This window comes from Impatiens glandulifera, chromosome 1 (genome assembly GCF_907164915.1).
Source record: "Impatiens glandulifera chromosome 1, dImpGla2.1, whole genome shotgun sequence".
In the NCBI taxonomy this organism is placed as follows: domain Eukaryota; kingdom Viridiplantae; phylum Streptophyta; class Magnoliopsida; order Ericales; family Balsaminaceae; genus Impatiens; species Impatiens glandulifera.
In genome coordinates, this window is record NC_061862.1 from 51,576,674 (window position 1) to 51,595,767 (window position 19,094).

Sequence of the window (19,094 nt, forward strand, 5' to 3'; positions counted from 1 at the left end):
GGGCTGATTTGGCATCAACACAATCTTGACTCAGCCAGGACAGGCGATAAGGCTTGGGGTGAGGTTCAGTGGACAGACCCAGCTTCGAAACTGCAACCTCAGAAATCACATTCTCACAACTCCCAGCATCAATGATGAAGGTGCAAACTTTGCCACCGATGGTACAAGTGGAATGGAACAGATTATTGCGTAACCACTCGTTGTCAGGAGCACGAGGGGTTAAACATGATCGACGAATCACCAAAAGGGGGCCAACATCACCAGAAACATACTCCTCCGCTGCCTCATCATCATAAACATCATACACTGGGGCTGAATCTGAAGGAAGAGTAGAGTCAGGATCATCCACCTCAGTAAAAAGACCACGATTGGTGGACTTTGGGTTGCGACACTCTGCTTGGCGATGGCCAACTTCACCACAATTGAAACAACGCAAGCCACCGGGACGTCCCTGCGGGGGGGCTGTAGTGCTGCGAGGGGGGGCTGGGGTGGGATGGGCCGACTGGGAAGAAGAACCAATGCCACTAGTGGGGACAACCTGTTTTCCAAAGCTACCCGAACCGCGCCTGGCTAGCTGTTTCTCAGCCTGTGAAGCACGCTGATGTGCCTCAGAAACAGTCAAGGGATCAAACATATTCAAAATATCCTGCAACTGGAGGCGAAGGCCACCAATATAGCGAGAAACCAACTGGAGAGGGGACTCAGACAGGTCAACACGAGCCACAAAGGTGTAAAACTCAGTGGAATAGTCATCCACGGAACGAGAACCCTGACGAAGATTCTGGAACCGTTGGTACAGGTTACGTTCGTAATTATATGGTAGAAACGCAGCCCTAATATGCTTCCTGAATTTGTCCCAATTCGTGAGCTTTGCCTTACCATGACGAACACGTGTCTGTTTCAACTGCTGCCACCATGCTTGTGCACGACCATGTAAGCGGATCGTAACAAGGGGTACACGACGATCTGCAGGAACTTCCTTGAAATCCAGAATCTCTTCAACCTGAGAAAGCCAATCAATAAACTCTTCCGGTGATAGACTACCATCGAACTTAGGGATGTCCACCCTGAAAGCCTGCTCCCAGCGATGATTGGGGCGTTCAGGGGATCGATTCCGAAGACCACCGAGAGGGTTTTCATCTGTCATCGTAACATCATCTTCAGGGTGGTGCATGTGCATAGATGCATCCATCCGTTGCGTCAACCATTCAACCTGCCGCCTTAAATCGTCGTTATCACGGCGAAACTCAGCGTTTTCACGTCGCAACTCAGCAAGGTCACCATCATCAGCACCAGGGGTAGGGTTGCGCGGCTGTCTTCGGGGCGGCATACCTCAGGGTCGACTGGAAACTGATACCAACTGATGCAGCGTGCGTGGCTAGGATGAACCTTTATCAAGATTCGTTGATTCTTACGAATACCGAAAGTCGATAGATATTGAGGAAACCTCGTTTTCTGATTAATAATCTTCCCCTAACAAAGTGTTTTAAGATCCTTTAAATACTCAAACCCTAGCTTGCAAAAGAAATAAACAACTTTTAATAAATTGCAAAAAACACCCGAAACTAATAAAAAATGCGATTTTGAGCCCCTAAACGTTTCCGCCCGAAAAACACTAGGCAATCGTCGAAATCTGACACTTGCGAGATATTTTCGGATGCTGCAACTTTCGCATAAACGCCTCTTCGACTCGCACCGCATCAGATTCACGTTTCGCGAAGGGCCTTCATGTTTCACGAGATTTTCTTAAATCTCGATCCTTCGTTCGTTCTTTGAGATTTTCTTTAATTGGGTTGTTCACTTTCAACGTGCAACTCTTTCGATAAATGTTCTTCTTGATTGAACATTTGGGTAGTTTACGCTCTTTTTTCCTTCAATTATGTTGATCGATTTCCTTTTTTCCATCTTTAAGGAAACCTAGCGACTTCTTAGCGAACCAGGTATACCCTTTCCTTTCTCTATCAAACTTGCAAATTCATGTTTGATTGTGTATTCATTCACAATTGGGTGTCGATTGATTAAGGGTGTACATTAGAGTTAATTTTCTTATATCTTCTTGTTTTTACCTATTGTTCAGCACCTGGTATTAGTGCGTCCCCATCAGAAGAGAATATGCGTTACTTTAATGTTATGATTCCTTGACCTTCTCAGTCTCCATATGAAAGTAAGAAAGTTCATTCATTTAGAGGTATCAATTTTATTTGTTTCTACTTAATGTAGCAAAATGCCATTTTCCATTTCTGTTTAGGAGGGGTTTTCAAGTTGGAATTGATTTTGCCTGAAGAGTACCCAATGGCAGCTCCCAAGGTCTCTACAAATTTGATAATAATCTAAAATAACTTATTGTCTTCCTTAATTTGATATCTAATTTTCATATTGTAAGTTCGGTTTCTCACCAAAATATACCATCCCAATATTGACAAGGTCTGTTATGAGAATGAAAGCTTCATTGATTGTTATTCATTTCTGTACTTTAATGTTTTCTATCATCAACGAATTGATTTTGCTTTTATGAATGAAAGCTTGGAAGAATATGTCTAGATATTCTTAGGGATAAATGGAGTCCTTCTCTTCAGATTGGGACTGTTCTCTAGATGACCCACTTTCAGAGAATATTGCCAAGCATTTGATGATGATATTTTGATACCCGAGTTTTGGTTTTATGAAAATGCAACAAAAGAATGTACACGCTTGTATGCAACCGGTGCTTAGTATGTAAGACATGAATTGAAAACCATGAAAGCTTTATCATCTATGTATCTGTAATTGACAGACAGTAAGATCTTGCAAGAACAATATCCTCAGCTTGTTTGAACATTTATTTCATTTGCTCATAATTATGTTCTTGCTTCTAAAACCCAGCTTGAAAATTGTACTATATTTTTCTTCTTTTGGGTGCATACTTACTCTCTCTTTATCTCTATCTGTTTGTGGTAATATTTTTACAAGTGTAATCAATTTTAAAATGAGTTTCCATTATTATGAAAGAAGCACCCAGTTCTCTGATTCCTAAGCAAATAAAACTAAGATGCTAAGGGACCATTGCTTGACCGTGTTGCTCTCTCTACGCGGAATCTTGCTTATAATTTTGCCATTTCTTTAGCCTTAATTTGGTCTTCTGCTCTCTGATGCAGCTCTAAAGCTATTTGTTCCTTCAACTTGTCATAACTATCTCATTCTAGTTCCGTTTGTTTCTTTCCACCTCTTTGCAGCACTGGATATACTTTCATACCATAAATCCAATATTTTTTCCTTTGATATCTTTTATTTCAACCGCTTTTGCCAAACCTTTCTGAGTGAAGATTGAAGTTTCACCTTGGTTTGATAACTGCAACAAAACATAACAATAATTATCTTCTTATTTTTTATTACATCCCAATCAAGAGGCCTATTGCGAAATGTAAACGTGGTGAACCAATTTATGAAAACACAAATTACCTTTGAGGAGCTGGAGGAGACTCAGAAATCTTCTTTCTTATCTCTAAAAAGTAGATTGAGTTATTAGAGGTGATATACTACATCAAACAGACCTAGACAAATAAGAATTTTAACTCAAACTGTAATCGTCCCAAATTTAACGGGAAGCCCTTCGCATAACTAGAAGCCCTTCACGTAACGGAAAGTTCTTCGTGTAATGGGAAGCCCTTCGCGTAACAGGGAAGGTCAGTCGCGAGAATCAAATAAATCTTCCCTGAAACGGAACCGAATCAAAGCATCATCAACGGCAAACATCATCATCGACAAGATGAACAACCAAGATGAACAATAAGATGAACGATAAGATAAACAATAAAAAATTCTCATGATTTGGGGTTTAAAGATGAACACAATGGAAATAATAACATAAATCAATCCAATCATCTGATATTAGAACGAGTTTTCGTCGTCGATCTGTATAATGTGTTCGTTTAGGTTTAGGGTTCCGTTGCCGTGTCGTTCTGCCGCTGTGAGAAGAGAGAGAAGAGAGGGAAGAGAAAGAAAGTGACGAAATGAAAAAATTTAAATATTTATATAAAAAAAATTCCCTTTGCGTTACGCGAAAAGGGTATTTTCTTCCAAAAAAAAAATAAAGTAGTCAGCAAAGCAATAAAAATTATCAGGTCACTACAAATGCAAATACATGCATCTTTATGATCATTTCATCAAATTTTCCTTCAATTCTATGTAAATGTGTTTTTTATTTTAAATTATTTTTTTACACTAAATTGAAGTCCCTCAAAATCTTTTGCAAGCTTCTAACTTTAATTCCTAACTCAACCAAAAACTTGTGACCATAGCACAAACACTTCAAAACTTAGATTAAAAGGAGTTAGGAATCAACTTTCCTTAAGTCCCATCTATAGACACTTTTTCGGATTTAATTTAAATTGCTACAAATTTGGTAGGCTTCTCTTTTCGCATACGATTTTTTTTAATCTTCACATTTTTCTCAATCTCTTTAACGATTTGAACTAATTGATTAACTAAAATGGTTGAAAAATTCAAGTGATTAACTAAAATGGTTGAAACATTCAAGTTAGAAATCGGTTTTCTGAAAGATTCTGACTAGGGATGACTAGGGCTGCAAATGAATCAAGCCCTCGTGAGCTGCTCGCGAGCCGCTCGATCAAACTTCGGCTTGAGCTTGACTTTGATCGAGTTCGAGCCGAGCTCGAGCCGGCTCGTTTAATATTCGAGCCGAACTCAAGCTCATATAATGCTTGCTCGACGGTTTGTCGAGCTTTTTCGAGCCTGATAATATATAATATATTTATTTAATATAAAAAAACTTAAAATTTAAAACAATTTTTTTCTCTCTATTTTCAAAGTCCATATAGAAGGCCTATAATCCATATTATATTATATTGTCATAAAACAAAACTCTAATTTCTAATGTATCAATCATAAGTGACTCTTCATCTCTTTTTCTTTCTTTCGTCTTCATCGTTTCTTCTTCTTCTTCCTCATCTTCACCATTTCTTCTTTCTTCTTGTTCTTCATCTATCTTCACCATTTCTTCTTCTTCTTCTTCTTCTTCTTCCTTATTCACTATTTCTTCTTCTTTCGTCTTCATCATTACTTTCACTCATTCATAATAGGTTAATACATTTTTTTTATGGTATCTCTCATCTACACTATTTCTCTCATTCATTCACAAAAACATACAGGTAAATTAAAATATATTTTCATTTCTACTATAGTTATTGCTCATACTTTTAAATAACTTTGATTTTTTTGTATTATGAAAAATTTGTGCTTATATAGATCATTATAGATCTATATGGAAAAACACTATTATATATATTAATTGTTCATAGATCTATATGGAAAAACATTATTGTATATATTAATAGTGTTCATAGATCTATATAGAAAAATATTTTTAATATATATTAATCATAGATTTATATAGAAAAACACTATTATGGTAAACAATATTATATTATATTATATATAATATTGAAATATTAATATATTATATATAATAAAAGATAAAAAAAAATGTTAGTATATATTTTGTATATATTATGAAGAGATAAAAAAGGTTAGTATATATTTATATATATAATATGTTGTGAGAAAAAATGAATTTATAATATTAATAATATATTGTAATATATAAATAAATTAATAGATTCTTTCTGTAAATAAATTAATAAAATCTTGTTATATTTGTACCCCAAATAATTTAATTATATATAATAATATTTAATAAAAAATAGGTTGAATTTGTTTTTGTTCGTATCTATCCTTAAACCTTAAAGTAAGTTAAAATTTAGTTATTTGTTTTAACATGTATTTTTTATATTAATTATTTTTAAGTTTAAATGCAGGTAGGTGTACTTGTGCTATGCTGGAAGAACGTGACTTAAAAAATATTAATATATTGAATGTTCAAACAATTTATATAGTATTGTACTTTAATTTTAGAATTTTATATTTTAGGGGACTAGTTAATTGTGGTTGAATGCTTTTTGGATTATTATGATTTTGGAATTTTAAATAGTTATAATTTTTTCATATTTTCAATTTTAAATATTATGTTTTAAATGTTGTATATGTATGAAAGTTTGATATTTCATTTTAAAAATAAATTTTAGTTTGAGTTCGAGCTTGAATTCGAGCTCGAGCTTGAGTTTGAGCTCGAACTCGATCTTGAATTCGAGCTTGAGTTCGAGCTTTTCGAGTCGAGCCGAACTTATAGGTAAATAGTCGAGTCAAGCTCAAGCTCAAATTTATAAACTCGTTCGAGCTCGAGTTCGAGTCGAGTTCGAGCTCAAGCAAATTTGAGCTCGACTCAGCTCATTTGCAGCCCTAGGGATGACTTCGGGGCGAATGATGCATTTATCATCTGCCCCGTTTATATTTAAATAGATAAAAATATTTAATTTTATCCCAAATAATTCAACATCAAACCAGCACTAGTCTATAAATAGAGATGATTTTGTTATTAAAAAGATTAATTAATTAAATGTTGACCTTTAAAATTAAGCAAAGCCTTAGACCGTTTAGATGAATCGGACAATTGAAAAAGAACCGTTTTTGGGAAATGGGAAATCGAAACAATCGGGTCTAAATAATCCTAAATTGTATCTGGAAGTTTCAACACATTTCTCTCCTTCTTCCAGACCCATGTCTTCTTATCTCCAGATTCGTTCATTCCTTCTTCTTCTTCTTCTAATCAACCAAATCGGTGATTAGCTAGCGGTGGCGGCGGATGAGGAGAGGAGACAACGAATATAGCTAGCTAGCTCCTTCTCCTTTCAATTTTTACAATCGAAGAACATGGGCGTGGATTACTACAAGATTTTGCAGGTTGAAAGGAACGCAAAAGATGATGATCTGAAGAAGGCTTACAGGAAACTTGCAATGAAGTGGCATCCTGATAAAAACCCTAATAACAAAAAAGAAGCAGAGGCTAAATTCAAGCAGATCTCCGAAGCCTACGACGTACGTAGTCTATCCCTTTTGTTTAGGGTTTTTACATATTCATTCCGTTTTTAAATCCCAACCCTCTTTGTGTTTTAGGTTCTCAGTGATCCACAGAAAAGGGTTGTTTATGATCAATATGGTGAAGAAGGGCTTAATGGACAAGTACCTCCACCAGATGCCGCCGGACCTGGCGGTGGCGCCACATTCTTTCAAACAGGTGAAGGACCCAATGTTTTCAGGTTTAATCCAAGGAACGCTAACGATATATTTGCTGAATTCTTCGGCAACTCGAGTCCGTTTGGAGGGATGATGGGTGGCGGCGGTGGTGGCGGTTCTGGTATGAGGGGAGGAGGAGGAGGAGGTTCAAGATTCGGCCCTATGTTTCCAGAGGAAATGTTTAGTTCATTCGGTGATGGTAGTAGACCGATGATGCATACAGCCGCAGGTCCTAGAAAAGCTTCACCAATTGAACAAACATTGCCTTGTTCACTTGAAGATCTATACAAAGGAACAACCAAGAAAATGAAAATCTCCAGAGAGATTGCTGATGCAAGTGGGTAAGTTATTAGTTCCACTCTTTCTTCTTCCTTTTGAAAGAAACCATACATTTAGACTTAGTTCTGCTCTGTTATTGATTTCCCTGCAACAGGAAGACATTACCGGTACAGGAGATTCTAACCATTGATATAAAACCTGGTTGGAAGAAGGGCACAAAGATTACCTTCCCAGAGAAAGGGAATGAACAACCAAATGTGATTCCATCAGATCTCGTATTCATAATAGATGAGAAACCACACAATGTATTCACTAGAGATGGTAATGATCTTGTAGTTACTCAAAAAATATCTTTGGTTGAGGCATTGACAGGATACAGTGTTCAAATCACAACATTGGATGGAAGGAGCTTGACTATTCCTATCAATAATGTCATTCATCCAAATTATGAAGAGGTTGTTTCAAAAGAAGGGATGCCAATACCTAAAGAACCTTCAAAAAGAGGCAATCTTAGGATCAAGTTCAATATAAAATTCCCAAGTAAGTTAACTTCTGAGCAGAAGTCTGGAATCAAGAAATTGCTTATGGCTCCATGAATGAATGCTGCTAGCTTATGATCATGGGTTGTTTTATTAGTTCCAAACTATGTTTATTTTGTGGTTGGCATGTTTTTGTACATTGGATACTTTGTGATATGACAAATATAATATAAGATGCAGCTATATGTATATATGTTTGATCAGCTAATTTTGTTTTTATTTGTGAGAAATTTAGTATTTTCGGTAAGAAAGAACATGAGAATTCGAGGAGAGTTTGAAGTTGTATCAACTCAATGAAAGCACACATCAAGAAATGAGATCAACTAGAGCTAATTTGGATAGAAAATCAATTTGATAGTGGATTTATAGGATAAGAATTTAAATTAGGGCAAAAGAATAGTCTGTTTTCATTGGACTGAAATTGGGTATAATAATGTAATTGCATTAGTAATTTAGGAAATATCATCAGTTACAAAAAATCCTCTTAAGCTTATAAGTTTTACTAGATTGTCTTCATATGATCTAAACTCATAATTAACTAAAGGACTCTACTATGATGAAAAGAACCAGTCTTCCAAATGAACAATAGCAATGCTCTCCTACAGGGATCTAAATGAATAAGTTCTCGAGTTCTTGCTAGTTTAAATCGATTTGAGCTCTTAGATATTTGGCTCGTCAATTTAATTTGAGAACTTATTTCGTTCCGAAGCTTGTTTAAATGTGAATTGTAAATCAGTATATTAAATTATTTTTATTTTTATTTTGCTAGGATTAAGATTTGAGATTCAAATTATTTAAAATGAAGCATCTATTTAACTAGCTCTCTTGCGAGTAGAGCGTGATCAGCTCTTAAGCCCAACAAAATATAAACGAGCCGAACTCGAGCTCTATAGTAAAAGCTCGAGCCTGAAACTACTTGGCTTGACTCTTCCCATTTACTGTGTCACATTTAAATTGGGATAGAGAAAATCATTTTTCACTGATGCTAAAAAAAATTTATTTGTTACTTCCTTATGTGTCACATAGAAATCTCAGTGTGATGGACATATGTTGGTGTTTGCTTCATGAGTCGTTACCAGCAACTACATTCATAAGAATGTTATGGATTTACAAATTTTATGGGCCACCCACTAAAATGTTGTTTTAGAATTTAGCCTCTCATATTCAAATTTGTTTTTGGGTCATGTTTTAGACTTTAGGGAGAACAGTCCCAATTCATGAAAACTTGTATGATGTACATACTCAGAATTTGTGTGGTATCTTCATATAATGTTATGTGGTGTGATTTGAAAAATTATTCTAAGATTGAATGAATGTTTGGATAACTTATATTCATGTTCTTTGTCGTATATTTGTCAAAGTAATTGAGTATATTCGTCGAAATCATGCACTCTCTCGAGTTAAAGCTGCTCGTGTTTAAGTGCTAATAAAATACATCACACAATTGAGCAACTAAAATAAGAGGTCAGCCAAACTTGCTCTAAGTTTATATAGTCTCAGATTTTTAACATAATCTTATTTGAATCCACAGTAGTTTGAGTTTGAGACCTAGATCCAAATGTCATTATCAATGGTTTTGAAAATTCAGTGATTCACCATATGCACAAAGGGTTGTACTAGGTTTAAGTTGCCAAGATATATCTCAATATTTTAAAATTAATAAGATCTATTGCAATTACATAATAAAATACAAGAGGAAGGAGGCTTGAAGAGAATCTCATAAAAAGGGCTAAAATGTTGAAGCTGGAAGAGGGACCCAAAGTGGTTAGGTAACTGTTTGCAAGTCACCAGCCACATGACTAACAATAATAATAATTATTATTATTTTGGAAAAAGGAATTATAAATTGTAAAATAGATATGATCAGCAATCAGACAATGATATAAATTCAATTTCTGTTGATAGACATAATAATAATACAATGGGCCTAGTTAGATTGATGATTAATGTTTATCTAAATGATTACTATTAGTATATTTATTAGTATGGCTTATGGTTGGTCTACAATAAAAGCTTATTCTTGTCATTGCTCATTTTTTAAGCTTATTTTATTTTTTTAATTAATTAAGTTTCTTATGAATTTGAAGAAGAATTAAGTTGGGTTAAAATTGAAAAGAAATAATGGTATTGGTTAGTGTTACCCCGAAATTCAGCAAAGTAAAGAATTAATCATTGCATTTTATTAATATTCGGTTTGGTTTCTTAATTAAAATTAAAGAGTTGAAAATGAGACCCCTCATGACAATATATATGAAATGAGCTCTACACCCAAGCTTCATCATTACCACTTCTCCACTTTAAACCAACCAATAAACCAAACATGTTTAATAAAATAGATTGAAATAATAATAATAATAATAATACAAAACTAAGAACAAAAAAAAAGCAAGAAAAAAGTCTTTGGAGTCACTACTATTGACACCAATCAACCCATTAGGCTTAATTCATAATATTGTCTGTCTCACGATTTTGTATTGGATCTTATTCAAGAAACTCTACCAATGATGTAATAATATCAAATAAAATTGTTTTCATGAAATTTAACATATGTCTATTCCTAGATCATGTAGTTATTATTGGTCGATTGTGATATTATACAAATTATGCAATGACATTTAAAAAAAAAAAAAAAACTCTTATATTATACAAATTATCAACATTTTTTTTATAATATTGTAAAGTTGTAATCACAGTACATAAATATCAGCAATTCAATTATATTCATATCAAAATCAAATGGGACCAGTTTATTAAATTTAAATAGATGATGATAGTTGATGGGTTATTAACAATGGTCACTTAGAACTACAAGAATTTAGGGTATCGCAAAATACTTTCAATATAATAAAAAAAAATAATAAGTATGATATTAATACTGAAATTATAATTATGGTTAAAAATTTCAAAATTTTAGTATATCGATATATATCAAAATAATATTTATAATTTAAATATATTACTTATAAATAATTAAAATTTTATTTTTATTTCAAAAATTAATTCACACCCTGATTATAAAATTTTAGTAAACAGTTCATTAACAAATCAATTAATTATTTTTTATTTTATTTGAAGCATCAATCTTAAAAATATTTATTATATCTCAAACCTTAATAGATTTATTTTCTTTTTAAGTAAATTTGATATTAATTTAATTATAAAAATTTAATCTTTGAAAATCAAATTAAACTTTAATATTGTTTGGTATGAATGGGTATACTATAACCGTACCGAAATTGCGCTATACCATTAATATTCGATAGGATCAATATATTATTTGTATTATACTGAATTTCGGTATACCAAAATAACGTTACAACAACGATATGGTTTTCCATATATACTGTAGGAATAAAATTTACGATATATCATACTAACTCACCAGATACTTAGAACACTTTAAATAGAAGTGTACCATAGTTATAAGATTTAGTTTCTTGGTTTAATATTAGTAATTGAAGAGTGTTTATTTTTCTACTATACATATTTGAGTTAGTGTTATATTTTGTTCAATACAATATATTATTTAGACAGATCAAAATTTTAATCTCGAATTTTTGTGATTCAAATAATACTGTCAATCTTCGGTGGGTTATTTACTACTCATATCTTTCGATTGTATTGATGATGTTTTCTCGAGTCTGTGTCGTCCATTTTTATCAGCAAAGGAAAATTTATCGAATTTAGAGTTATTTTTTCATCTTATTAATAACGAGTTATTTGATTTTTAATATGGAGACTCTCTTACAAGTATCCTCCTATGTTTTCTTATTATTTTGGTCATATATGTAAATTGTTAATTATCATTTAGTAGAACATTTTTTGACGTTGTTTATCAACCCTCGACTAAAGATAATTTTAACTGCCGCTCATAATATTTGGTAGAGATTCTTTCAATACTGTTTTATTGGTTTACTCAACTTCAGCACTCGTCGTTTAGAAACTCAATTGAGTTCGTTCTTGAGTAACTCTCAACAAATTGCATAATTATTGGATCTTGTCTATTGGAAATTTTAATTTTATAAATTGTTATTACAATTTATTATCTATATCATCAATTGTTTGTATTTATTTAGTTTTATTTGGTATTATTTACTGAGTAATTTTGTTATATGTAACTCCTAAATAATTTAATGAGAATTAATTCATTTAAAAAAAATTGTTTTCTCATTTTTGAACTGTTTTTTCCACTTTTTTTTTTTTTTTTGTCTCCGTGTTTATGGTATAATATAAAAATATTGTTTTTTTAATATACTTAGTTATATGGTATATACAATTATAACAAGTTCATATGAAAAATATTGTTTTATACCACTTACCTTACCTTTCCATTATTTAAGGAGAATTAGTATAATCAAAATTTGACCAACCCTATTTTATAAGAATATTATTATTTTTAATAATATTTTAAACATTTATATTCAAAATAACCCAAAGGAGGAATTAATACCAAATTAAGAGTTAATTATTGTGATAATTAAATTTTAATTAAAAAAATTAAATAAAAATTCAAAAATAATTTGAGGTTAAAATATTGTATTTATTTTACTGAAATTAAACCCAAGAAATGGTTTAAATTATTTAATTATAATTTTAAACATAAATTATGTTTAATTTATGGCTTAAAACAATTAAATAAATACCTCCAAAAATCAAAAAAACTAAAAATATAAATATAATTTTTATTATGATTCTAGAAAAAAAAAATTATAATTTTTGGTTAATAAAAACGCAAAAAACAAATTAAAAATTAATTTTTAATAACTTTTTTAAAAGATAAATCTGATAATCCAGTGCAACAAGAATTATGTTTAATTTAGGCAGTAGCATCAGTGGCCATCAGATGAGCACACAGGCATCATTCAACGCCTAGGAACTCTCCACACATCCCGTTGTAACGATGCTAGCGCGTGTCGGCTCATACCGGATCAACTAACGGGATAAGCTAACCCTGTTAGCCTAATCGTTGACGAACCGGACAAAACGCCTAACGACGCCACAAAACGACGCCGTTTTGGGTCGTCTTCTTCACCGTGCCAGAACGCTCGCCGGAATTGCGACGCTCGCCGGCACGTTTCTTCTAGAAGCTTTAGCGCCTTTATCTCTTATTCTTATCCCCTGATTTTTTTCGCCCTTATCATCCCCTCGTCGTCGCCTACAATAACCTTATAGCTTGGTTGGACACATCGCCCTAGAACTAGGCTGCCACAGCATGAGATAAAATTAGGGATAAGAATGTCGATTGTCAATTTGAAGTTGAGTTATTCCTCGACCGACCTAAGACCACTATAAATACTCCTTAGGCATTTCTCTATCAAATGATCAAACGATCACAATCTAATACACTACAAATTGAAGTTTGAAGATTTTGGCCAAGAACCGTTTTTGTGAAAACTTGCACCGGCCACCACAACTTCGATCTAGGATTTCGAAAAGCCTTAAACACATCAAAGGAGTGTTCTCCAATTCTTGGTATGAATCTAAAAGCTTTGTATTTCAATTTGTGATTGAAAATTTGAATTTTTTCAAGTTTGATCTGTTCTAGAGTTTAATTAAGTGATTTCATTGTTTAGAATTATTCACTATATCATATATGAACTTTCTATGGAAACAAATCGGATCAAATCAACCTTAATCAATCATTTTGAAAAATTAGATTCAAAAATTGGATTTTAAAAATTCATGTTCTTGAGTTTTAATCTTGATTTTTTTTAATCAAATAGCTGCTAAACATGTTTGTAAACATGTTAAGATGAATTCCCAATAATTGTAACATCATTTTGATCATGCTTGATCAAACTATGTTTTTTAAATTTTGATTTTATCTTAAATTCTTTTTGAAATGATGTAATGATATTCTTGTTTTGGTTATGTTCAACTATACTCATCATTTCAAAGCTAATGAAACCAAGATCACACCTTAAAATGACATAATTTAAAAGTTTCAAATTTTGACCTAAAAATGGTTTTAGAAATTAATCTTTGTAAAGATCTAATAATCGTGATTTATGTTAGGGTTTTTGTTCTTCATAATCATATGAACTAACTATAACTTTTAGATCATGATTTCATGATCTAAATCAAAAGTTACGATACCTGTAATTTCTTCATACCAAGTGAAGAACACTCGGTCTTAGGACCGAGTCTTGTAGGACTGGGACCGAGAATCTTTGGTCCGGACTAAGACCAAGGACCGGTGTTCTTGAGTTAGGACCGAGACCGAGGACCGATGATTAGGAACCAAGGTTCTTGAGGAAGGATCGAGCCCTAGGACTGATACCCAAGACTTAAGACCGAGAAACTCGACCAAGTTTTCTAGTCTAAGATCGAGCACTCCCTTTAGCCTAGGACCGATTTTTCTAACCTAGGACCGAGTACTTCTAACCCTTTTAAATAATTTTGTAAAATTATTTACTTTGTTTATTTTAAAAATTTTTAAACCATCCTTTGACGGACGCAGAGGATATAGCACGAAAATATTTTTCCGAGCGTAACTAAAGCTTGAACCCCTTACAGAAATTCTGATATAAATACGTTTATACATGTATCATTTTATTGATTTTCATAAAATTATTTGGCAACTCTGATTTCAAACAAATAATCTTTTAAATTAAGTTATGTTTAATTAATTTAAACCGAGTTCAACCAAATTGTTATTTGGCCTCAAATTATTAAAATTTGAATAAAATTAATTATTTTTACATGATTAATTTTTAAAACTCTCATGTATTATTTTAAAAATCTTTTAAATGATGTTTTCTTTTTAAAGAAGTTTGGCACGCAAACTAAAATTGAAACACATTAAATATTAGGCCTCCACACGAAGTATTCTCTTATATTGTTGTCACATGTTCACAACACGTGCTAAGCTAAATAGGGAAGCTTATTTATAGGGTTACATATATTCTAGAGTGATTTTCTTATATATGCTTTGGATAGACTAACGTACTTTTGCTTTCATTTAAAGCTTTCTCAGTTAAAATTATATACGTAACATTCTAGTCTTTTCATACTCTTACCATAGTAATGAGTATTTACAATTTAATTTCTAATTATATATAATTAAATATAAATTATTTTAATTTCATTACTAAAATTTTATACTTATCAAAACAATGGTATTTTAATTAATTATTATTATAAGTATATTTTCTTTATAATTTAATTAAATCATAAATAATATTGTTTATATATTATTTTCTTTTATATTATTTATTTTACGACCATTTATTTACATTTAAATTAAATAAATATAATTCAAATAAAAAATTTTCCTATAATTATTTTTATATATTAATTAAAATTTCACTAGTTATTAAATATAATGATTAAAATATTAAATTTTATAAAAAAAAATCAACTTTATAAATTTACTTCAAATCATTGAAATGACTAAAATTATTATTTTATCCTTATATTACATTATTATAATCTAATATTATACCAAAAACACATCATTATAATAAAATATATATAGCTTCTATAATTTTTTATATTAAATCAAATCATAATTTATTCTAGCCTTATATTATTAATACATTACTAACTATATCATAGAAAAATGATTGGGGGAGAGAATTTGGGTGAAGGAATAAGAGAGGGAATGATGTGGCGAAATATAATTAGCTGAAAAAATCAAATAATTTCAGCTAAAATATATATACATACACAAAATATATTTACATACACAAAATAATAAAATTATTTCAACAATCACAAGTGGTCTAGCGGTCTAAGTATTTACATTTCAAGCTGAAGACTAGTGGTTGAAAAGTTTGAGGTCTCGAGATGGAAGTCGGGTGGTGGGTGATTTGTCAAGTGTGAGGTCAGAATTAGTGGTTGGTATGACGAGCATTTGAAAGTGTGAGGTCATGAGATGGAGGTCGGGTGGTGGGTGGTTTGTCGAGTGTGAGGTCGGATTTAGTGGTTGGTTTGGCGAGCATTTGAAAGTGTGAGGTCACGAGATGAATGTCAGGTGGTTGGTTTGACGTTGGATAAGAGGTTTGTGATTGGTTGTTGAAGTGGATAAGAGGTCGGGTGGTGGGTAGTTTATCGAGTGTGGGGTCGAATTTAGTTGTTGGTTTGGCGGAGCATTTGAAAGTGTGAGGTCAATTGGGGGTGGTTTGCCGAAGGGATAAAAAATACATATGAAAAAGTGTGAGTCACAAGATGATGGTCAATTGAGGGGTTAAGTGGGTGCCGAATGGATAAAATATATGTTAATATTAAGTTTAAGATTAAACTTAATTTTATCTAAAATATTCATAAAAAAATAATATTTGATATATATTCTTATCCTTGTAAATGCATCGAATTCATGCTAGTTTAAATAATTTAACAATTTATCATTTTATTAAATTTATTAATTATAATATTAAAATACCTTCTATTTAAACCAATATAATTTATTTTATCATTACATATTAATATTTTTTCTAAATTTATTTTTCTCAAAATTAACATTAATAGTTCCTTTTTAAATACTTCAAATTATTTGAATAACATAAATCCTAATTTTTAAGTTTTTGCTTTTAAGAGATGTAGAAATAATAATATAAAAAGGAAATAATAAATAAAACATTATATATTACTTTCGGATAAGAATAAGAATTGATAAAGAGAGACTAAGAGAATTAAATAGTATATTGAAGATAGAGATAAAAAAGATGACGGAATGGGAGGATAATTAATCAATATATTTTATAAATTAATTAATTGTGAGATTTATCTAACCAATTTCCACATGATGTCTACATTTTTAAATAATATAAAAGTGAATGGAGGACAAACTAAATCAGCATTTTTATTCTCTTTTACAGCTAAAAAATATTGTTTTTTCTTTATTTAAATTTAGATTAAATTGAAAAAATCTAATAATTCTATATTATTAATTAATAAAAAAATATTTAATTTAGTTAATTTTAAGTTATGTTTATATGTATTAATGTAATTTTGTGATTCAAACCTTAACAATGCATTATTTATTTTTATATTCTTTTAAAAATAATTTAGGAATGAGTTTTCTCAAGTATTTATATGTTGCTAAATAAGAAATTTTACCTACAAAATTTATTGTCTTTATAAAATAAAGAGCAGTGATAGGGGAGAGAATTTGGAAGAGAAAATGTGAGAGAGAATGATGTATTATCACAAATAATGAAGGGTAAAGAGAGAAAAGAGTAAGAAAATTTATTATTTTTTCAATAAATCATATTGTCGGAAGACACGTAATTTTCTCTCAAATTTTCTTTATCAAATTCTCTCCGAATTGAAATAATGTTTTATTCATTTTTATCAAATAGTCAAATCATAATTAAAAGCCAGATATAGAAAAACTTTTATTTATTTTTAATTAAGTCATGCCTCTTATAAACAATGGATCATTCTAGCTTAACCAAAATTATATCTCTAAAATTGGAAATAAATATATAATTATAAATTGAATTTAGAAATAACAGGTTTTTATATATTAAAATAAAATACAAAGAGGCTGAAAATAAAATAAAGCTTAATTTTTATATTGCACAAACATGTTTATTATAGAGAATATAAAAAATAAACTTATTTAAAACTCTTTAAATTGAAAGAAAGGTTATGAATTGGATTATAGTTATTTTAATTTAAATAAAACAATAAAAATAAAAATAAATAAAAACACATGACATCTGCTCTTTTGGCCGTGGCATGATGCATTATTGATAGTGGATTTTATTCTTCTCCTATCTTTCAACCAGTTGTATTTTGTTTTGTTATGTATTAATTTATTTAATATTCGTAAATCTTTTTTGAAAGAAAAATTGAATTTGTAATAATTCTGAAATAATTTATGTACATGAATGTAGTTTTCTGATTTTTTAGATCGAATTTTTAGATGAAAGTACATATGTGGTTGGATATAGAGACTGAATCAGAAATGAGAATTAATGGACATATTAAAATGGGCAAATTATTTAAGTGGTACTTAAATTATTTTGATCGTTTTTTTTTAAGCTCTCGAATTATTTTTTAAAATAAATTACACTTTAAACTTTTTGAAAGGTCACCAATGACCCTCAAACTATCAAAAGGGTCACCAGAGACCTTTCTGTCAATTTTACCGTTACAACATAACAACCTCTAATTAAAACCCTCATTTTTAACCATTATTCTCTCTCTCTTTCTCTTTCTCTTTCTCCTTCTCTCTACAGATTTAGAGAAGAAAAATACAGAGTTATCTCTCTCCTTCGCTCCAGTTCTCAGTCTCATCTTTCGCTAAAGATCCCGTATGAGTTTTAAGATCCATCTTCTTTCGATCGAGCACGAATCTACCTTCAAATCAATCGTCGATCCAGTACGAAATTACCTCAAAAGTCATCCTCTATCAAATACAAATCTATCTCCATCGCCATTATTGCTCTAAGTCATTGCTAAAATTTCTTGGACAGGACCAGAAAATATTTACTTGTTCAACATCTCTCGCAAGCTATCTTGATAAGAAGTTTATTGTACCAATTTGCAAATGCGGTGCTGGAAGGTGCTTGTGAACGAGTTGTAGTTGGTGATATTTATTGTGGCATTCCTCTAGGTCTATATGTTATTCGAGGGGAGAATGTGGTTCTAATTGGAGAAAGAATTTGGAAAAGGAAGAACTTCCTCCTCACATGACCTCTGTTTCAATTGCAGAAATAACAAGGGCGCAAAAGGTGGAAAGGAAATCTTCGAATCTAAAAGGTACAATGAGAAGGAGAATGGAATTCTTTGACATGGATTAATTGATTATTCTTGTGATTGTGTATTTATGAATCCATCCATTTTGGTCAATTCTTTTAGTCCAAACCACAAAACATACCTACCTAATAACTTAGGTAGTGTTTTTTCTTTTCCATAGATTTGCATCATTCTTTTTAAGGAGAAACCTTAGTTGAGAGAGAATGGTCTACTAGAGAAGCCCTAAGTTTGGATAAATATTTGAGTTCTTGAGATCGGTGCGAGAGAAGGGTATGCTAGAGGGGTAAAGAGGGACAAGAGATAAAGTTTATAGTATTGGATCAATGACTTGGTTGATTAGACCTAGAAATTGCGATTTTGGTTAAAATCGAGTATACGGTAAGTACTTATTGTTGTATACCCAATTCTTAGCAAAGAACCGATATGTAAATATATTTGTTT

At 31.2% G+C, this 19,094-nt stretch overlaps 1 protein-coding gene and 2 pseudogenes across 1 annotated transcript; all 3 read left to right on the forward strand.

Annotated features, from left to right (window-relative positions):
• The first annotated feature begins 1,879 nt into the window (after positions 1–1,879).
• On the forward strand, positions 1,880–2,594 carry LOC124927641 (annotated as a pseudogene).
• Positions 2,595–6,606: 4,012 nt separating this feature from the next.
• Positions 6,607–8,149, forward strand: LOC124929027 (dnaJ homolog subfamily B member 4-like). Its single transcript, XM_047469286.1, has 3 exons — positions 6,607–6,930; positions 7,009–7,469; positions 7,562–8,149. The coding sequence occupies exons 1-3, from the start codon at positions 6,766–6,768 to the stop codon at positions 8,001–8,003; spliced, it is 1,068 nt and encodes a 355-aa protein (XP_047325242.1). The 5' UTR covers positions 6,607–6,765; the 3' UTR covers positions 8,004–8,149.
• A 9,734-nt stretch (positions 8,150–17,883) lies between these two features.
• LOC124927651 lies at positions 17,884–18,764 on the forward strand (annotated as a pseudogene).
• Positions 18,765–19,094: the final 330 nt, after the last annotated feature.

What these genes read in the sequence shown, in the direction of transcription:
- LOC124929027 (XM_047469286.1), top strand. Translation starts at nt 6,766, where the DNA reads ATGGGCGTGGATTACTACAAGATTTTGCAGGTTGAAAGGAACGCAAAA. An exon ending in AGATCTCCGAAGCCTACGAC is followed by an intron (nt 6,931 to 7,008) that starts GTACGTAGTCTA and finishes TTTGTGTTTTAG; the next exon opens with GTTCTCAGTGATCCACAGAA. An exon ending in GAGATTGCTGATGCAAGTGG is followed by an intron (nt 7,470 to 7,561) that starts GTAAGTTATTAG and finishes TCCCTGCAACAG; the next exon opens with GAAGACATTACCGGTACAGG.